Genomic DNA, 23,223 nt, shown 5'->3' on the forward strand with positions numbered 1-23,223 from the left:
ACGCAAAACGTCGCTTATTCCGTGATATGACACTCATAAAAACTCAGATTTCACGGCAGATGTCACTTTGCGACGATTCTCTCATTTGGGTGAGTCCCATAATATAGCTTTATTCACTTCACTCTGATTTCACCGTGAAGTGACTCCCGTAATAAGCACCGTTGTCTTCTTCGCAGAACTCTAATCTCGGAATCTAAAGATAAAAAATTCCCGTGACCTGAATAAGCAAGTTTGAAGTCAATAAATACTTAAAAATGTTTATAAATGTTCATAATGATTTTATCGAAGTCTGTCTAAAAACTAATTTGGGCACTAGAGGGTTAATGCTCAATCACTTACCTATCCCGATCGTTGTCCAGCTTAGAATGTCGCTTGGAGTCACCACGCCTAATCATCGAGGTCTCCCGCTGAATCTTGATTATCCGTATGGCAGTAATAACGAAAAATATTACATTTGCAAACACCAGCAGCAGCATTGGCAGATACAGGTACATAAATTCCACGTATTTATCCTCTACAGATAAGTGGGTAGTCCACCGGGTAAACATAATACATTTTAATTAATATCTATAACTCCACAATAATGAAAAGTTCGTGCACTATGAATAATTACCTTGCAGCAAACATCGCTTCACGCCCACCTGAGGTCGGAAATTAACCGGCACGAGCTCGGTGTGATCCATAACAAGGGCTAGTGTGACAATCAGCACCGGACAGCCCCAGGCGTACAGGGAATACAGCGCGAACTTCTTTCGTTCCGTGCTCTTGGCACCTCGGACTCCACTGTGAGATGAACAAAGGGTGATTCAAACAACGTTCATTTGCATTTATTAAAATATTAGGTATCAAGTAAGACATGCCAATGCGTGACAACGCTTATCGCAGTCTCAAACAATTTTCAAATTAAAATTCACTCACCTAAACGTCCAGTAGATGTCGAAGGACATAACGTTCAGCCAGAAGAAGCTGACCATGAAAGAAAAGTAAACCATGTACCCGGTCACTTTGCAAGGGGTGGTATCGCCCTCGAATATTCGCATCTGCACCAGCGACAGGACCGTGTACCCAACGGCCAGCCCAAACACGTAGCACATCAGTGATTTTCCGTGCATGTTTCGCAGCTCCGGAATACACGCATAGACGGAAAAGGTGACCAGCAGGAACGGCACCGACAGCAGCATGCCTGCAAACGATAAGGTATAAAGATAATCGAAAGCATACACAGATGGGGTGGCTCCTCTATTAATTTCTTGTCAGTCCGTGCGTCGGTCTAGCCAAGCGGCGCCGTTTGTCTAACGGTTGATTGGCGCTCTCAGCTAATTGTCTTATCAGCCACAATCGCAAAAATAGATTTATTCGTCCGCAGATTGCCAATAACGCCTTCAGTGAGATATAAATGTGCTATCCGATGGGTAAACAAGCGGCAGTTAGGCGGACTATGTAATGGGAAGCAACTCGATATAGGAGTGTAAAATGAAGAATCGAAAAATCCGAAAAGAAAATGCAGCAACTTTGTATCTCTATAAATTGAAGATTAATTCAAAATAAATCAACAATTGCTGATATCTTAATTTAAAGTCATAGATGTAGACAATTCAGATTATGAATAATCACATGAAATTGATTTTTGAAGCTTGGAATAAAAATCATCATTTAGAAGATTTTTGCGTGTTAAAAATGCATTTGAACAAGCGCAAATAACAATTGCATACGTGATTACTAAGTGCATAGTTTTAGAATAATCAGACAAACCTTTACATAAAAAATGCTTAATTTAATCTTTATCACTATTCATATTACAACTGTGCAGTGATTATAAGATAAGCGTGTAAAAACGAAAACGTTCAAAAAGAATGAACTGATAACTAGTATTTCACTAACTTTATCAACTCAAATCTCCAATTAGTTTGATTACCAATCGTCCGTATATCGCGTTATTACTAGATTCGCGCTCGTTAGACTGCAATACAGTGATATCGGCTGTATCATTACTAAATTAGCGCTTGTTCATCCGGCATAAAAATGACAGTTGTGATCGCTATAAAATTACAGACACGCGGTTTTTGCTGTTAGGTTAGGTAAGTGTTCAACCTGTTGAGCTGTTGAGAATATCGTATTGTGTTATATTGATCATACATTTCTATGAATCTATGCTTGTTGCTGGAGGACCATCCATGACTTATGATAACGTTCATTTTCATTTAAAAATAAAATTAGGTATACTAATTTCATATTCAAATCGCTCTAAAACGGACGCATTTGGGAAGTTATACACTAAAAGTTTTATGATTCTTTTCTGTCCAGCTTAAAAAAAACTTAAAAAAACTTAACAATGTTTTGTTCCGATTTTTAATTTAGTGTTCATTTTCTACTTTTCTGAGATTATCCCATTCATTGTTAGCTGTACCGTGCATCGTCGTATCGTCGCACCCATCGGAATCCTCGAGTTGGCACTAACGCCTGATTGGATCTGCTGTATACATCATCATTCTCGCTCGTCTCGATCCATGCAGGTCGGGTACCTCCTCCAGCTCGTACTGCTCGTTGCCCAACATCGCTTTCACCATGTATGGTCCTCTTAACTTCAATTTTAGCTTCTGACTATGCCCCATGACCGTCAGATCTTACTTACTTTTTACTTTAATGGCGACAGATCATTAAGATCCTATGCCGAATCCAGAATACATCTCCACAAAACTCGGTCTTGGGCTGCTACTCTCCAGTATTCCCTTACACCCACTGCTCTGGCATTCTCGTCGACAGCACACATCCAGCGCGTGCGCGGTCTGCCTCGAAGTCGTCGGCCTCTATCCGGTTCTCTACTAAATATTATCTTTGCCGGTCGCTCATCTGCCATCCGTGCTACATGGCCAGCCCACTGTAACCTGCCGTGTTTCATCAGCTTGACAATATTAGCGTGTTTGTATACTTCGTACAGCTGGTGATTCATGCGCCTGCGCCACACCTCGTTCTCTAGTTTGCCTCCGAGTATTAATCGCAGGATTCTGCCCCAAGCGCTCGTCGATCGGCCTCCTTCCACGTCCACGATTCATGTCCGTAGAGCGCCACCGGGAGGATCAGAGGACCGTCAGATCACGTTCCAATAATATCATATCGCTGACTTCGTTTTAACAGGCGGTCTACGGCGTTCGTTGAAGTCGCTTCTGCAGACATTTTCGTCTCTCGATCGCTTTGGTGGCTTGCTGGCGTATTTCGGATGCATTCTTCATAATATTATCATCCTCATCCTGCAACGTCAATATCATGATGGCATTCTGATATATGTCGCGTGATTTGGATGAAAACACAGTGCAAGGTTTGTAGTCGAATTCGGCATGTTGTTAACAGACCACTGAATTTTAGGCAACTGCTCAGCCCAATGCGCAGTCTCCTCACCAACCATACAAGGAGCCTTAGCACTGTTCTATTTACTCTCTCCACTTATCCATTCGCTCTCGGCGATCCTACTGCAGTGTTGGTGTTTTCAATATCGTTCACTCCGTAATATTCTTCAAACTTCTTCGTGGTTAATGCCGTACCGCGGTCCGTTATAATGCAGCTTGGAGTTCCAAATATAGCCGTCACATCTTGCATGAAATTCAACAGAAGTGCAGTTTTCGTCCAAACCGCTCAGGTAACCTTACCTTACCTTACCAATCAGACGAAGGCCTGTGTGACCTTTGCTGTATGTAAGAGCCGACGCCATTGTACTCGATCCATTGTTGCTTGTCGCCACTCTTGCAGACTGCGTATGCTGCGGAAATCTCCCTCCACTTGGTCGATCCTCCGTGCACGTTGTGCGCCACGACGTCTCGTTCTTATTGGGTCGTTATCCAGAACCATTTAGTCTGGGCTTGCTCCCGATATCCTTAAGGCATGTTTTTTCCACCGTAGCCTGCCGATTTTAGCCGTATGGACTAATGTGGATTCCCCCAGCAACTGATACAACTGAACCACGTCATTCGTCGTCTCCATGTCCCATCTTCCATCTGCACCCCACCGTAGATCGTACGTAGCACCCTCCGTTCAAAGACCTCAAGGGCACGCTGGTTCTATCATCGTCAACTAGAATCCGTGGCGGAAGACTAACAGAGATTTCCTTCGAGCCTCTACTTCTCATGTATTTTGTCTTCGGCGTGTTTATGACTAGTCCGACCCGATTGGCCTCTGCCTTAAGTCTGAACTCTGATGTACGTTTCCGTCAACGTCTCAAAGTTGCGTGTCATATTGTCAATGTCTTCGGTGAACCCAAGTAACTGGCCGGACTTCCTGAAGTACTCGTGTCTATCCCCGCTTTTCCAATAACGCCTTCCATAGCAATATTAAAGAGCAGATATGAAAGCACGTCACTCTGCCGCAACCCATAGCTGGTCTCGTTCGATTGTGTCATATGCTGCTCTGAAGTCAATGAAGAGATGATGAGTGGTTACGTTGTACTCGCGGCATTTCTGTAGTACTTGCCGCAGTGCAAAGATCTGATCCGTTGTGGCGCAGTCCCCCATGAATCCCGTCTGTTATTAACCCACGAATTACGTTGCTTAACGGCGTGATTGCACGATATTTGCTGCAATCCAGCTTGTCGCCTTTTTTGTAAATGGGACACACGATTCCTTTCATCCATTTCTCCGGTAATTTCTCATCCTTCCAGATCCTGACTCAGTGCAGCACTCTAGCCAGTGCTTCACCACCGTGTTTAAGAAGCTCGCTTGGCAATTGGTCACTGCCAGCGGCTTTCTTGCTTTTCAACCTGCCGTTTTCCTCCTCAATCTCCTGGAGACTTGAGGCTGGAAACCTGTCGTCCTCTGTACATACTTCTAGATTAATTGCCATACCACCTTCGCGATGTTGCACCGTTAAGATGCTCGTACTGTCTCCACCTTTCGATCATCGCTCATCAGGAGATTTCCTCTTAGGTCGCGGCAAATATCGGCTTGAGGTACGTAGCCTCTGCGCGAGCTGTTAGGTTTCTCGTAGAACTTACGAGTGTCGCCAACGCAGTACAGGTGTTCAATCGCTCCGCGATCTCGTTCCTCCTGTTGGCGCTTTTTCATTCGAAGGACCGAATTCTGCCTGTTCCGCGCATGTTTATGTCGTTCCACATTAGCTCTCGTATGGTGTTGTAGCATTCTCGCCCATGCTTCTACTCTACTAACTGTTTGCTTTCGACGTCAGTCGTTTTTTGGATTCGGGGCGGCTGTACCTAGTGCCCCTATAAAGGATCAAGGAATACCTCGGGTTTCCCAGCTGCACTTTTGTGGAACGCACACTGATGACACGCTGGTATGTAGAACCGAATATACTTGCGCATTCTCGGGAACCAGAATTTCTGCTCCAACCGTTCAAGTCCTATGCATGTCCAAAGTGGTTCATCTTGTCGTGGAATGCGAGGCATCTGTGTCGATGAAATTTCGATTAAGTGCAGAAGCAAAAATTTAATTACAGATTCCGTATTGTGGAATAAGGAAAGAATAATCAGAATAAGCAATCCACTGAATAAACTCAATTTACCTATTGTGACTATTGTAATTTTAGTTTTCTACTATTTAGGCAAACTTTTGTTTAAATGTTATAAAAAGACTGCATGCCGATACAACAGAAAATTAAATTTACCATTAGATTGCAGCGCAATTTAGTCTTTATTATAAAAATATTTTCTACATGTAGTATGTTAGTACCAACCTATTTCAATATGTGATGTCGTAGAACAATTAATGTGTCTTCCCGATTCGCACAAATTTTGCACTAAAATCGCACAAGAAATGTGTGAAATGCATAACCCAACAGTTGTACTGCGAATTAGTAGTGGGCGAGATCGATCCGTTTTTTGCACAATCGATTTTTTAAGGTCGATTAATCGATTTAGTGACGTTGGTGCCAGTAATGTGGAATGATATGCATATAAACAAAACCAGTCATAGTTAAATGCAAACTGTTTTTAACAAACTTAATGTCTCCTTAATTGTTTATGATTCAATGATGTTTTTAAATAACCGGACTCATGAAAGTGAATCGATCAGTTATAATTTTCTGAATCAAGTCAGTACCCAAATTATCAGTATTGATTGCTGGTTGCACTGCTTCAACGAGAGCAACCTTCTGAAAAACATTATCAATACCAGTTCAAATCAACATGACGATACTAATACAAGTTTTTTTTCAACAATAAAACCTCATCAGTATACAAACGAATAATAATACTAATTTTTCGCATTCTCATTGTATTCTGGACCAAATTGGCATGATATATGAAGAATTTTATTGATAAATCACCCAAAAATTCAAAATATACAAAAAAAAAAAAAAAATTTTAAGCATCTTTTTTTTTACAAAAACGCAAATTTTTCGCAAACTTTTACCATTGGTTCTTGAGGAGCATAAACAGGGCTCTCAGGCCTACATTTTGATGTTTTTGAAGGTCAAAATTAGGAGAAGTCCCAATATTTTCTACGTGGCCTGCGGCGGACTCTGCAAGGTTGAAATCAAAATGTTTTTCCGGTTCTAGGAAGCTAATATAATCAGCTCTTAGTTGTATGCTAACTTTCCATAACAATTTAAGTAAGATTTTATATACCGTCTGCCGGGGTGAGATTGTGCCAAAAAAGGATTCGTTTTTGTTTCTTAGCTTGTAATGCACACATTTAGGCAATGAGTTTGATCCAAATCACCTCAATGCACACTTAAATGTTTAGTTAACGACTGCCGCAAAAACGGTTAAGTTACAATAAACTATAATTTTGCTAAAATTAACTGAACTTTGGCCTTATCTCACCCCTTCTATGGGGTGAGATTGTGCCAAAAACAAAAAGTTGAATTAATTACCTGTCAAATGAACAGTAGTGTATCTACGAATAATTCACATGAATAACATGAAAAAACAGTAAGCCTAGGGACGATCATAAACAACGTGGACTATTAAGAGGCGAGGTAGGGGGTTGACCAGAAACTACGTTTCATATGAATTATAGAAAATAGTATGACTGGATCAAATCGATATCTGGAATAACCAGTTATGAGAACGTGGCTTGTTTTCCGGGTTTGAATCACCGTAACTTTAATCTTTTCGGGTTTCAATTGATTTGTTTCGGTGAGATTTAATAAAATGAAACAACTAAATAGTTTATGTTTCAGCTTACTAATTTTTCAGCCATCCTCAGAACTTTAATTATACGAAAAAAAAAATACAAATTAAAATAACGTCACATATTCTTCGAAATATCACAAATGTTACAAAACTTACAAACTTTTTTTTCGTGTGCATCACCGTGTGGATCCCTTCTATCCATTCTCATTTTGCGCGCGTTGTCGATCAGCAGGTTGATTTTTGTTCTCGTACACCTCTCTAAGTTTTTTAACCATGCCAATGTATGTATTGGAGAACCCCAGTGCATCGCGTTGTAGATCTGTTCCCGCTCAGCTTAATGTGGAGAGCCTCCGCCGATATTCTGCTTTGCTCTCTGGTAATCTGCTCTAGTATTCGAGTGCGGTAGAAATCGAACTCGTGTCCGTTCTCTATATCGTGTTGCGCTAAGCCTCTTGTAGTTGTTTTTCTCTGTACGTCATATCGATGTTGGGCGAGACGCTTTTCCAGCGTTTGTGAAGTCTGCCCCACGTATTCCTTGTCTGGACAAGCTCCACATGGTACGCTATATACCAAGTTAGTTTTTTGCATTTTTGGTATGTTGTCTTTAAGTTTTGAGAAAACAGTGTTCTTAACTTGGTCCAGAGGTTTGTGCGACGCGATGATGTTATGTTTGCATAGTACTTTACCCACCTTCTCGCTCAGACATGGGATATACGGTAACGATACATATTTAGTTCTCTCTCTGGTCTCCCGCCTATCTTCGAGAGTATTGTACGCTGCATGGACTCGTTGTTTGAGTATTCGCTGTAGGAAATGTGTCGGGTAGTTGTTCAGCAGTAGTATCGATTTAGTTTTTTGTTTGCTTACAACTCTGCTCTCGACATCCGTCAGTTTAATTGCTCGGCCGAAAAGTGCGATTGCAGAGTTTTTCTTGTGGGCATATGGGCTTTCCGATGTGAAGTCTAGTTACCGACCTTTTTCGTGTTTCGGAAACCACATTTTCGTTATTTTTGCTTCTGTCCTTGTTAGTGTTATGTCCAAAAACCTCAGTGAACCGGATTATTCCTTCTCCACCGTGAATTTCAGTGACATTTCCATCGTGTTAAATTCACGTACAACGGCGTCAATTTCGTCTTCTTTCCCTATCACGAAGCAGTCATCAACGTATCGTTTGTAAGTTGTCAACGAGATTCCCTTGTGATGCAGTTTTGCCATGCATTCTTGTTCCAGTTTTTCCATAACGATATTTGCAACTACAGGTGATAAAGGTGAGCCCATTGGAACGCCAAAACATTGGTTGTAGACCTTCTCTTCGTAGTGGAAAAACGACGCACTTAGTACCGTTTGCATCGCCTTTTTTAAGCTGTCCCATGGAACGGTTGTGTGATTACGCAACTGGTGCCATTTATCTTCAATATATTCATATACTTCGTGCACAGGTACGTTCGTATAAAGAGAAACAACATCTAGAGAGTACATCACGCATCCCTCCGGTACTCCTACATTCGAAATTTCTTCCGCAAAATCAAAACTGTTCCGAATATGGTACTGTGTCTTCCCCACAAGGTTTCGAGAATCCCCGCCATGTATTGGGCCATCTTATAAGTGGCAGATCCCACTGTTGATACCACTGGTCTGAGCGGACGGTTCTCTTTGTGTAGTTTCGGTAGGCCGTAGATACGTGCTGCATAGGAATGAAACGTTTTTAGTTTGTTTTTGATGTACGTCTCTATATGCCCTTCTACCCACCATTCCTCTACAATGTCATTCAGTTTCTTTAGTGTTTTATTCGTTGGGTTACTTTTCAGTAGTGTGTATGTGGCAGCATCGCTCGCTAGCTCCGTAATTTTTTGTCGATATTCGTCTGTCTTCATCACCACAGTTTTGTTTCCCTTATCCGCTCTGGTTATGCAGATCTCGGGGTGTTGTTTCAGAAAGCGTTGGCTGTGCATTATGTCCTGATGTATCCAGTTATTTTCTTTTGTGCGTGGTTGTTTCTGATAGTCGATGTAGTTTGATACCATGGTTGAGACATCTGACCTTATTTCGTCCGCTTCTGGAATGGTTTTGATCGCTGTTTCTACATCTGCCACGAATTGAACGTACGGTATGGTTGTCTTATTCTGTATGTTGAAGTTCGGTCCTAGACGTAAGGTTCTTTCCAGGTAATCTGGTAGCTCCGTTCCCGTTGAGTTTTCCACCCATTCCGGGTGCTGTTGGATTGCTTGCACTTTCCCGTTTTTTAGTTGATTCAACTTTCGTATTTCCGTACTTTTTAATTTTTGGTACGTATTGGCGGCTCTTTTTTCCACCATTTCGTGGGCTTTGTTCCAGTCCCCTTCGGCCATTGTACTACGTGTTTTGTGTGATAGATAGTTCTTCTTTCTCTTCAAATTATCCAGTAATCTTTTACTGTCTTTTATAACTACACTTATCATTCGGATTTTCTGCCTACGTTCCAGATTTTTTATCTCATTTTGCGACACTGTGCAATGAAGATTTATCTTCACATTGTAGTCAAGGCACTTTGGGACTAATTTGCAACGTCTACAATTCAGCAGAAATTTTATACGATTTTTTATTCTCGCCATCTTCACTGCTGTTTTGAGCCAATCTTTACTTAGGGCTCCCGTTACCACTCCATACTTTTGTTTTATTTCAATTATGAAAAAGATTTTTCTTGATCAAACTATTTATGTTCTCCGGGTTCGAATCACCGTAACTTTAATCTTTTCGTGATGCACACGAAAAAATAGTTTGTAAGTTTTGTAATATTTGTGATATTTCGAAGAATGTGTGACGTTATTTTAATTTGTATTTTTTTTCGTATAATTAAAGTTCTGAGGATGGCTGAAAAATTAGTAAGCTGAAAGCATGGGCGCAACTAAGGAAAATTTCTAGTGGGGGCTAGTTTTCATGTATGAAATTTAAAAAAAAAACGAAAAAAAAAGTTTTAATATGCTTATTCAATAACGCTTAAAATAGTGTCGTAACAGCAGAAAAAGTCACTTCGGGATAGAATCTCCGAAGATGTACTGAATATCTTGAACACAGCGTCAACGCCAACCTCTTTCAGCAACACTGATTTGATATTGAGGAGAGCCAGGTTTGGTAAATGGCTGGGCAGTGCTTTTTAACAGCACACCCGTACTAGCTGGAATAAAATAGACCCCAGTGTGGTTCAAGGCATAATGCCCTATTCCTACCTCCACGTGTTACCGACTGTGATACGAGCAACCAAGAGAAAACCGGTGAACCGGTGGGAACTTGGTCGTATGCTGACAGGAAAGGGGTAGTTGTTCTCCTTAGAGAGCAGCTTGTCTGAACCCCACAGGCTAGGGGCTGCTCAAACAGCGACTGATCCGGACCGAACGGCTGAACTATCAAATGCGGTGTCTTGCCAGCTACACCTATGGCGGCAGCCCCGTCGCGAGACTAGGTATCGCAGCCCTAGTAAGGCAGCATACTAAAATAAACATACTACGAAGAATCAAGAATTCAAAACGAACCGGAACAATAGGCAATGACCCAGCCGACGAAATAAGGACGACGATTAGAAGCTCGGTACATGTAACAGTAGATCGCTCAACGCGCCGGATGTCGACTGGATTCCGCTGGATCAGCTAAAATCCCACCACTTCGACATCGTTGCACTCCAGGAGCTTTGCCTGAAAGGAGAGAAGGTACGGTGGATTTGTGACCGCAAGGCACAGTACCACCAAAGCGGTGGCACAACCAATGAGCTTGGTAGCGGTTTTATAGTGCTGTGCAGGATGCAGAGTCGTGTGATGAAGTGACAGGCAATCAGCGACAGCTTGTGTTTGTTGAGAATAAAAGGCTGGTTCTACAACTACACTATTCCCAATGTGCACTGCCCTCACGAAGGAAGACCTGATGCAGAGAAAGAAACGTTCTACGCACAGCTGGAGAAACTTTACGATAGCTGCTCGCGTAGAGACATCAAGATCGTCATTAGGGACATGAACAGGAGGAAAGACTTATATAAGTCGGTGATCGGCCCGCACAGCCTGTACACCGTGACGAACGACAACGGCCAGCTATGCACCAACTTCGCAGCTTGCCACGGGCTGGCAGTCCAAAGTCCCTTCTTTCCACGACCAACGTACAGCAAAACAATTGACCACGTTCTCATCGACGGCCCGTTCTTCACAGACATTACATACGTACGCACCAATCACAGTGCTGATCGGACATGACTACTTCAATACAAAAAACTACAAAACTCTGATATAACCGGTAGTCCTCTACGGAAGTCCTCTTGGTGTTTTCGAACGGAAGGTGCTGTGGACTATCTACGGTGGAGTACAAACGGACGACGGATAACGGCGACAGCGCATGAACCATTAGCTACAAGCGCTGCTTGGAGAGAACCCCATTGCGCACCTGGCGAAAGACAATAGGTTGCGGTGGGCCGGTCACGTCGTAAGGATGCCGGACGACAACCCTGTGAAATCACTTCTCTCCAGCAAACCATACCGGCAACAGAAAGTAAGGGGCGCAGGAACTGGTGAAACACAGCCTAAAACCGAGTAAAATGGCGACAACTTCTTGATACGGCACGAGTTACTACAGCTCTTGTCTGACTGGTAAGATGAGTAAGAGAGCAAGGCTTGAGAAACGATCCTGGATCATAACTAGTCCTTAGCCAATGAATGACGACATCTCAATTTGTGTTGATTTCGATGCTCTGATAAGTAGTATAGAATGTATTTATATTGAATACAATCATTCTCTGGAAAATTCTAGGGGGAGGTAAACACTTTCTAGAGGGGGCTGAAGCCCCCCCTGGCCCCCCCCCCCCGTTGTTGCGCCCATGGCTGAAACGTAAACTATTTAGTTGTTTCGTTTTATTAAATCTCACCGAAAACAATCAATTGAAACCCGAAAAGAGAACGTGGCTTATAGACAGTCTCTATACACATAGTGGCGTCTCCAGGTAGCTTAGAAAGGGAAAACGTTAGAACATAAAGCCTGAGAAGACTTTTCGTTTCAATTATTATGTGTCATTGACCACTGTATATTTCATTGGAAATCTTAAAACCGCTGGAAACGTACCCACACCCCTCCTTCGTCGTTTTAAAAGTCGTCAGTTTATATAGAATAGGTGTACAAAATTTTGTTACATTCCATAAGCAATATCAGTCATTGTAAATTTCCACCTAACAGTTGTTAGCTTACTGTTCTCAAGCTTTAAGTTATTATTTCAAATAATACTATAGCTAGACAACATACTTTATGTAAACGATGCAAGTATTTTGGTGTATACTGATATAATTTTGTCTTGAATGTGAATTCCGCACATTGTATCGTTCATTATAGCTTGGGCGTCGTACACAAATTACGTAACGCTAAAAACCTAGATTTCAGACCCCCTCCCCCCCTATGTAACGATAAGTAACGTTCGATATGACCCCCCCCCCCTAAAATTACGTATCGCTGGACAACCTGTCCCCCCCTCCAAATTTGCAGTTTTGAGCAAACATCACAGTTACGTAACGATCTCAATTACCCCCCCTCCCCCCTATGTAACAATAAGTAACGCAGACTTAACCCCCCTCCCCGCCTTCATTCATTACACAAAGTACGACGCCTTGGCACAATTTCACCCCAGAAGGGCTCTAAAAAAGTACAGTTTGGAAAAACATTATTTTCTGAGCCAACACAGGTTCAATGCATAATATTTCCTCACCACATTGGAGACGACATCCTAACGTACCAAATGAGCAGTAAGTTGGTGTGATTTCTTGATCGGGTTGGTTTCCCTGGGACACTTTTGGCTAACGTTATTTGCGCACGTTTTTCACCCTGAACTTTGAAATATTATTTAAGTGGAACAGTTCACTGATACTATCTATATTCCATTTAAATTTGTGAATAAATATGGCACGTTTCATAAAGTATTGAATTTGAGGTATTAGGTTCAAGAAATCTCAAGTAATTTAACATACAAACATTTTTCGTTTTGGCTCAATCTCACCCCCGTGGCTTAATCTCACGCCAGCAGACGGTATTCCAAAATATTTAGAAAATTTGTTTTCCTCCATTTTTGAAAAAGGTAACTTTGGAGGCGTTTTTCAACATGATCCGTTTTATGTACCAAGATTTCATTGATAAATTAGTAAATTATAGATCAAAAACTACAAAATCATGTGTTCAAAACTTCCTAAATATGAAATTCGCATTTTGGTAATTTTGGCCACTCCTTTATAGGGAGACCGTCTCATGTGGAGTGGACACGAGTGTGGTTTTGCACGCGATTGGCCATCAATATCATCAATCAGAGGTATGGGTGTACTTCATCAGCACCTGCATAATTTAACAAGATGAAAAAGAGTACAAGAGTTTTGTGCATTTTGATTTAGAAGTTCAAGAACGGTGAGTTCGAATATCAGCCAAAAAAACATTTCAAATCGTAATATATATTGGTTTAGTAGTGAGAATTGTTCGGAAATAATCGTTTTGAAACTCCAATAAATGATGTTAGACTTCTCCAAGTATTATGAAACTTTCATCTTGAAAACCGCTTGGAAGAATAAGCCAGGTGTCACTGATTTGAATTTTTTGTCTTCTTACTCAACCCATGTATGATAAAATTTGAATGATTTGGTTTCGAAATCAATACCAGGTTTTTGATGAATGGTAAGACGTTCTTTTTGAAACATTTTATCTTTTATATTAACGTCACGTCAGAGCTATTACATGTCTAGGGTTCTGAACAACTTACCGCCCTACCAGTGCATTCCATGTCGGTCAATTACCTCACTCAATTTAAGCGACATAACCTGTATGAGGTTAGGCTAGCGAATGAGTGACTTCTAGATTAAATCCACATCTCACTTATAGCAAATAGATGATGCCAATTGCCACCGTTCTTTATATGTCATCATATGAAGCGAGCGAGTTATGGGTAAATAAATAACAATATCGGATGGCCGGAACGGTCTAAATATAAATTCCGCTGAAGTCGATTTCAACAAACAGCTTACGATTGGTGATGCGATAAAAGCGAAAAAGTTTATGCGATAGCGCTACCGGATTTACGGGGAAAATGAGACAAATTTATGAGCCTCATATCATAAAACGAATTTTTCTGAAGTCTAATCTTTCAATTTGAAGGTTGCTGGTTTAAAAATGGAAGATTTCCCAGAAACGTCACTCGATGCATGTCATCGAAGTTCTGAGCAAAACAGGTGAACCATAAAATCATTTCCGGCATTTTACAAGGTTGTTTACGAAACTCTTCATGTTTGTAGGGGGAATTAAAACCAAATTACGTTGAACCATTGGTTTTTATCGCGCTTTGATTCAGTTCACATGTAAATTGGTTGGTTACGGTAATGACCACTGATATGAAATTAATGCAAATAAGAATCAGCTTAAAGAGCAAACACAATTCCACATTTTCATAGAGCCCCCGGAGTAGCATATTACCTACCTACCACTGTTTTCCGTCATGATTCAATTTTAGTAACAACATTGTAATACTAAACTAACCTTGCTGCGTTGTTGACATGTAATAAAGGTAAACGTAAAAATACTAGCAAAACAAACACCATTCCCTGCCGGTATTATCACGCCCCCAAACCAGCATTTTATCTGCGACAATGTTAACAGTATGCGAGTCGAAAACAGTATGACAAACATTCGAATAATATCCGATTTCATTTGTAACAATACGAAACATATAAAGCCTCATGAGTTTAGCGGTTTATGGTACTGAACCTATTTTGATCACGTTCTTTTCGAACAAATATTCATAGCTTAATGCCAACGTTGGCTATTCGAAACGTTGACTCTACGAAAGGTCAACAAACATTGCAATGGCACAAAATGCTTTGTTCCATGAAAAAGTCAGTATCGTATCACCAAACAAACGCGACGCGACGACTTACCGATGGGATACAAGGCATACTTGAAGTCCTCCTCCGGCTCGAAGCAGACAAAAGGCACAACAGGCTCCGAATCATTTGTTTGCATGAAGCAATACTGGTTCCTTGTCAACAGTTTGGTATCGTAGATGATGCTGCCATTCTGAAACGAAACGAAAATAATCAGGTAATATCGGGGCGGGTATAATCAAATATAATAAAAGGAATTAATTTTTGTCGAACAGATAAATAAAACGACGTGAGTACTCCGGAAGCTGGTTTGCACTGTTCATTTGTGAGCAAAGAATAGCGATTGTCACCTTAGCCAGATAAATTTCAATTCTTGCTAAATTTGAATTATGTCAAAATGTTAATTTTAAACTTAGGTTCAATAATTCAATAAAAGTCTTTGTAGTTCAAAACCGTAATTTTTCAAGCCATTGACTGTAATGACATGCATGTACCTACTGACATTATAGACCGTTCCGATCATTATAAATACACTTACGATCAACCGTCATTTCAAATAACGTGCAGTATTCAACCAAACGTTGGCTGCATCCTGTTGTTTACATCCAAAAGAAACAGATGTTGTCGTTTTTTCTAACATTTAGTGCGAAATTTTGAAAATGCGTGCCCTTTTTCCCGAGCAAAGAAAGCGAATTGTGCACAAATGGGGCACCGTGAGTGGTCTTTCTATAAGAAAATTAGCCAGAGAACAAAGTATAAGTGTTGGAGCAGTTCAAACCGCATTGCGGAAGTATTGTGAAGAGTGCACACTTACTGATGCCCCAAGACGTGGTAGAAAACCCGGGCCTGTTGATCCCACAATGAACAAAAAGGTTAAGGAACACTACAAGCGGCATCCTTCAGTATCAGTACGAGATGTGGCGAGAAAGCTTGGAACCTCGGCGAGTAACGTTATGCGTGCCAAGGGAAGAATGGGTCTGCAGACCCGTCGGAAGCAGAAGCAGCCAAAACGAAACCCAAAACAAGCTGAATCTGTGAAACCGAGAGCTCGGAAGCTTTATGAAAAACTTCTGACCAAAAAAATAGGGTGTGTTATCATGGATGACGAAACCTACATAAAACTGGACCAAAAGACTCTGCCAAGACCGCAATTTTACACATCACCGAAGGAAAAGGATGTCCCTGGACCAGTGAAAGCCATTTACACCGTAAATTCGGCGAGAAGGTAATGGTTTGGCAGGCCATTTGTGAATGTGGGAAAATATCTCGTCCATTCATTACGAATGACACAATGAATAGTAAAATTTACGTGAAAGAGTGTTTGCAGAAAAGGTGGTTAAGCAGCATAACAATCCTCCAATCTTTTGGCCCGATCTTGCTTCCTGCCATTACTCTAAGGATGCACTAGGGTGGTATAAAACAAATAATATCACATGTGTCCCAAAGGAGATGAATCCTCCAAACTGCTCTGAAATTCGCCCCATTGAAACTTTGTGGGCTTTGACCAAGGCAAAGCTGAGGAAATATGTCAAACCAGCGGACAATGTTGAAAAATAATCATTTTACCGTCAAAATGAAGACGCTTTCCGCTCTCCACTACGCTTTCCACTACGCTGTGTTGAAAAAAAAAACCGCGGGTATCCATGAATCAGTTCGTTGTTAATTAGCATAGCTGTGAATAAATCTCATATCACAGGCAATAAAAAATTGAAAAATCATCATGTAGAGTCCAATCAGCTGTTGATTGATTGCATCACGAACGTATGTCACACCGCGCAAAAATATGTCAAACATCAAAACAACCAATTAGAAACCTCACAAAATTCAATTTTGTGATTTTTGATAGCCATAGATGAAACACGTCAGTCAAATAGAAGCTGACATGTGACAGTGTGACAGGTGTGTTAGTATATGTGTGTTTACGTATCTGCTAGTGCTAGCACTGTCGTTTCTTCTGTTTTGTGAACATTGCATAAAGCTTGTGAATATTGAGGAAGGGTAAGCTTTTTACAAAAGTGTTTAAGGTATGAACTAGTCTAAGTCTAATTTTGACAAAAAGCGTACAACCTATTTCCGTCTATCTGCTACTGGTTTACGGTTACACTCTAATTACTCCTATTTGGTTTGCTTTGAAGTGATACAGGGTCAATATATAAATTGTTTAGACTAGAATCTGTTGTATGTCCACGATTATTTACGTTCTTACAAAAGTCAGAATCAATTTGCTTGCGTACCTTAAAGTCGTACGGGATCAACACACGATTAACCTTTTCCTCATTCATTAACAATTTTGGCATCTGGCTGATGCACACGTCTCGGTTCGCACATATCCATTTCGTTCGTGTAGCGGTGTGATGCAGAAAAGAATATCAGCTGGCAACCGAAACATACGGCTTATTTATAAGCTAAAATTCTACAAATTACGCACACAAGTCGCATTTTATTCGTTTTTATGGCCACCCAAAACGGAAATCTCACCATCCATTTCGTTTTGACATAACATGAACTTTTCACCCCGCTTAAAGTTAAATATATACGTCAGTGTTAATACCAGCTAGCTGGCATCTCCATCTTATTTGTTTTGCTTCATTCGTGACTACGAAGTTGAAAGAGATTTTGAAGGCTTTTCGCACCCATAGGCGAACTCTCATATGCAATTGTCAAAATGTGTTTGATGACAAAAGCAAAAACATTTCCTTCCTTCTTTTTCTCATGCAAAAACCAAACAAATATTAGTACCTTCGTAGTCGCGAATCGCAGCTTACATCGCAGCGGATCCACGATTCGCGGGCCCCACTGACATATGGTCGGTGTTAAGTCAGACCGGACCAAGTGACATGTTGGTTATTTCGAGAAAAACGAGTTTCTAGTTTACTACTCTGTGAATTTTGACGATTTCCATATTTCCGCGTAATGTTGGTATTATGAGCTAGAGTTACTCTTTGACTGTCTCATGTAAAGTGCGATTAAGAAAAACAGCGTTATGAAATCGACAATGCCCGGTAACATAACTGACTAGGTGAAGTTTTTCCACTCTGAATGAACAAAAGAATGATATGTAATGAGTTGGTTCATTGTGACTGATTAATTGAAAAAATATTTATAGCCAATCAATCGAACAGTTAAAAAGTTTTAAAATTTTACTTTTTGTTTCTTCAACACCAAAAATAATACAAGTTATATAAAATGTAATTGAACAAACTCAATGAATGTTTTCACAACCATCCTCTCTCACTTTATTATCATTTTTATCAACCTTTTTAGGATATAATTTCTTGGTAGAATCGTTATTCTTGAGATCAGAATCACTATTATAATCGAAACTTGTTTTTAAAAATATTTTTTTTTGTGGTACTCACACTAAAGACTGACATTTTCTAGTTATATGTTCAATCATAGTGGACCATTTAAACTTTTTTCTTTCTCTGGTAAAGTATATTCGTTTGGTTAACGGGTTCTGGAACTTTTTTATAAGGTGCCTGGCAGCTTTGAAATCAACTTATGCTGACTTCCAGTAATTACAACATTTTTTCTGCTTGACACATGGTCCACTCTGTCTGAATACTATTAAGGAATGATGGAAGAAAGTATCCTCTAATAAAGAGAAATCCAAAAAATCGCTTCAATACTCGTCTATTTGCTGAGTTTTACCAACATGTGGTTGGGTTGTAGTTGCCAATAACCTAAAGCAGGTATTAGACGACGAAAATTTCTGCTATTTTTGGTACGATTTTAATTTGCACAAAATAAAATCTGTATTGAAAAATAGCAAATATTTGCTTCGTCTAAAGCAGGTATTAGACGAAGCAAATATTTGCTATTTTTGGTACGATTTCTATTTGCACAAAATTAAATCTGTATTGAAAATAGCAAATTCGTCTAATACTTGCTTCATACCTGCTTAACACTTGGTTCGTTCTTACTGCACACTATGATTGTTTTTTGATCATTCAGAAAAAAAATATGCCATAAGTTTTGCTATTTGAGAAAAAAAATCAACTCTGGTTTGGGTGATGTAGCTTAAGTAAATCTTGAGTCAATGCTATCATTAACTCGTTTTTTCGGTGATATGATATCGCTTTGCCAGCTAGCTGTTTAATACTCCGTAGAAATACTTCAAAAATCAAAGCTGAATCAGTTTTTCTGACAAAATCGCAGTAAACACAGTAATTTCAAATACGCTATATTGCAGTTGGAATTTTGCCAATTTCGGCTTGTTTGGATTTTTTTTTCTCAAGCAGTTGATTGTGTTTATAGAATAGCAACATAGAAGTGATAAACGTATTCGAGTGCCCCTCGTTGCATTTCTGTCACAGCATGACTAACATTAGGGAACCTGTATGATAGAGAAATGACAAGACACTCACCGTTAAGGCAACTGTCAACATCAAAACGGATAACGGCAATGCAAAATTATACAGATCGCCCGTTTTGATGTTGACAGTTGCCTTAACGGTGAGTGTCTCGGCGTCTCTCTGGTGTATAGGCTGACTAACTAACATGCAGGTCAGAAGGAAACTGTCACGTCTGAATTTAAGCAGATTATTGGGTTACAGGACCATCAAGCATTTCAAGGATACAGGCACGGTTGTTCCCAAGAAGAAACCTGATAGAAACGGAGTGTTCGGATTCCACCGGTCAGCAGTGATCCAGCCGGCTCGGCAAGAAAAATGGCATGTGAAATGAAGAAGAGCCATGCTTCCATTCAAATTGCTTTCAAGAAGCAGATAATTCACGGATTAACTCGTAAAAATATTGCCGACAGGGTTGCTAGATCTTGGTTGCTGCTAAGACGCATGCAGAGCACAACATTATTTTTTCAGACGAAAAGTTGTTCACTCTGGAGGCAACTTTGAACAAGCAAAAAAACCGTGTTTATGGAGCATGTGTTCGTGATATAAGCGTGGTACGCAGTTTAAAAGAAAAGAGGTTCACGAAATTTTGCCCTTTTTACCAAATGGAATTTTGACAGCTGAGAATGCTTCACAGTAACGATATCTGACGTCAGTGAGCGCATGATTTTTGCTTTTTTTTCTATAACACTTGAACACACTTGTTTACCGCGATCTTGTGTGAGAGCAGGGATGCCAGGTTTTTTCAAAAGTCTTCATGGTCCGCGAAAAAATTTCTTCCTACCCGAAACCCAAAGGCTGAAAAAACTGTCGAGCAAACAAAATAAATTCTGGTTATTATCACATATTTTTCAATGTCTTCACATGTTTTCTCCAATGTCTTCACTTTGTCGCCACAAAAATGGATGTCTTCATCCTACACTCAAAATATTTTTCACTTTATTATTACGTGAAAGTTTCTATAATTGTTCATTTTCTGTCATTTTGCATGATTTATGTGACAAGCATAACATCTACGTGAATATCTCATGCATACCATGGTTAATCACATACCATCTACGTGAACGTGACAACGTCAAACAGGATGTATCGCGTGAATACTCTGTGCGAAAATAACCAGAAATCAAAATGGCAAAGCTGTTGTCTGATTCTGAACATAGCACAGAATTTCTTGCAAATAAGTGAATTTTCGAAAAATTTCAATAAACTCGAGACTTGAGCTCACAGGTTTCACACAGCTTCAGTTCAAAGGTGGAAGAGTTACCTGAATATATATTTATCAGTTTTAATGTTGTTTTATTCATTTACGAATTGATGAATTTGCATACCTGAGTGATTTATTACGCAACATATTTTGATAATTTCTAAAACCTGTTTCTTAGCTCATAAAAACTAGAGAAATGAATGAAAATTGTACATTTCGTAAAACGTGATTGCAATCAGATTTCCAAATGCCTTCCAATTTACCAGTAGATGAATTCTACGTGAAACTCACATGAAATGCATGCATCTGCAGAATAAGTTTCAAAGTATAATTCATCTCACCAGGTCATGATGAACTTAAATGACAATCACGTAGAATGAACTAGAAAACGATAGAGGAAGATATTCACGCAACTTTTCCGGTAACTATAACGTGAAAAATATTTTGAATGTAAGCTAAATGTCTTCCAATTTGGCATCGCTAGGTGTGAGACGACCAACCAACTGCCTGACTCTTTCAGTACCTGAATAATGTCAGTGCTCATTATTCCTTGAGCTTGATTGATCACCACAGGTTGCCACTTCGTTACTGACCAGGATCGACTGGAGTTGTAAATCGAATTTAGTGATTACTGCTTGGGATTAAGCTTTTCGATGTGCATCTCCAATAATCGCTGCATGCTGATCAGTACCGACGCCTGCCGGTCCAGAACGTAGATCAAAGGAAGGAAGGAAAGGGGTGTTAGATCGATACTTGTTGTTACTAGAGGTCGGATATACTCCTGCACACTCCACAAGCACCACGGGTATAGGAATTTTGTGTTAGTTTTCTGTCGCGTTTCTTCTCTACATAAGATAAAACTCTTGGCGGTATTTATGGGCACTCGTCTTTTATGTTTCTAAGACGTTTCATTTCATTGATTAAGGATTTTAGGAGTACGACGGGAATAACAAGTTTTGTACTAATAGAGGAACTGACCGACTCTTCCGATTTTGAACCCGACGTGCACGCACTTCCCCGAGGTAAGTGGTGCGATCTTCGATATATGAACTCACGAAAGCGCGCCAGGTGCATGTGCATGTATGAAACCTTATCATATTTGAAGTGACGGGATACAAGCGAATCGTGAAGGTTAAGTGATTTCGGTTACCTTACGTATCGTACGACTCTACGCGTTTCTGCTCATGAACACCTTAATTTACCCATTCACGAATCAATGAGTAGCTTTATTTCGTAAAACGTTAAACTTTATTCGGAAACTGTAAACCGACCGCAATTTTAGAGGATATAATATCTACAACGCGTTTTTTTCTCTTGTAATATAATTTTTCGAGAGTTGGTGCTAGATAGAAAACAACTCGGACGGAATCTCTAAGACCTCCCGAACATCTCACTGTTACACCGTGCGATCATTGAAAGGTAAAGCCGTCGTACTCGAAGAGCAATACTGTGCACAATCACGAGAGTGCGCGTGAAATCCCCGACAGACCGCCTATTGCGAAAACAAGCTCGACGCGTTCGCTACTGTAATGAACAAGCTATGTCCCTCATCTAATCTGTAAAATGGCAAAGTTGCATGAATTCGAAGCCTGTGAAACTTGTACAAATGGAACATATGCTAGTTATACAAATAGTTATACAAATAGCTAGTTATACAAATGGAACATATGCAAATTTAATCACAAAACGCCGAACTAATCACGATAAAGATAATGTCGTTGAGGTCGTCACTTCGCCATACATGATTTCAGCGCAACTGAATAACGTTTTTGTATAGCAATATTTGTCAAAAGCTAGGGGATTTGTTAGAAAAAATTGAAATAAATAAATTAACGGCATGCCAAATATTACCGATGCCGGAAGTTTTGGTGATGTCATTTTTAAGTATCACATATCATACGCAGAGAAATGGCAAGTCAGTTTGAGCTAACTTTGTGACACGGTAAGTTTCATTTGCTTTCTGTTTTTAAATCGAGCGATCGAATTCGTATGATCTCTGTTTCTACACCAATATTAAAAGATGTGAAAACATTTTAAAATTAACAAGCCGATGTAATTTGTCAATGGGCTTCTTTCGTGTAATGCCCGAGTATCCGCCAGTAGACGGCGCTCCAAGCGTCCGTTTCTTAGGCGTTAGGTGCGTGTTAGGTCCGTGCCACATGCTAACAATAAAAAATTCGATATTTTTCCTTAACCACTAAGTATGAGCATGAGCAAAACCACATTATTTAAAAAAACGACGTGAAAAAAAAAGAAAAAAAAAACCGCGGTATTTGAAAACCCGTTGTAAAAACCGTGTAAAAAAAGATCTTACTGTACAAACAAAGTTTATTTGAAAAAAGCCAAACCATTCAAAATCCGAATATATAGTAGAACTCGTGTCAAGTCCACTTATGAATTTCAACATGATCAAATGAAAAAATGTGAATATTTAACAGTTGTTCAAAAGCTAGAGAAATCATGAATTGTAATAATATAGGAAGCGAATATATATATTTTTTTAACTCACGCTAATAAATGTTTGACTATATACTTAAACTTTCTCTATACAAGCGAAACGGCGTATCCTACTAACAGATTTCACTTTGTTCGTATGCATCTCCCCATCTATTTCATGGGCAGCTTTTTTGGTTAGTTTGTCTACCTGCCAGCGACCGGCGGTGGCGCTGCGAGCGTGAAAAAATAAACTTCACGGTTGGTGTTTTTTATGTCTGGTTCAGCTGATCT

The 23,223-nt window shown here is 40.0% G+C and overlaps 1 protein-coding gene across 5 annotated transcripts in view; it reads right to left on the reverse strand.

Moving 5' to 3' along the window:
* LOC129725494 (G-protein coupled receptor Mth2-like) overlaps positions 1–23,223 on the reverse strand; it is a 111,075-nt gene that overhangs the window by 17,489 nt on the left and 70,363 nt on the right. For all 5 annotated transcript variants that reach the window (XM_055681418.1, XM_055681420.1, XM_055681419.1 and 2 more), the window contains exons 3-6: positions 14,995–15,133; positions 919–1,183; positions 614–783; positions 340–514 (exon numbers count right to left, since the gene is read on the reverse strand). In XM_055681418.1, the coding sequence (XP_055537393.1) occupies positions 340–514; positions 614–783; positions 919–1,183; positions 14,995–15,133 (749 nt within the window). The remainder of the gene's footprint in view (positions 1–339; positions 515–613; positions 784–918; positions 1,184–14,994; positions 15,134–23,223) is intronic.

Source organism: Wyeomyia smithii, chromosome 2 (assembly GCF_029784165.1).
Source record: "Wyeomyia smithii strain HCP4-BCI-WySm-NY-G18 chromosome 2, ASM2978416v1, whole genome shotgun sequence".
Lineage (NCBI taxonomy): Eukaryota > Metazoa > Arthropoda > Insecta > Diptera > Culicidae > Wyeomyia > Wyeomyia smithii.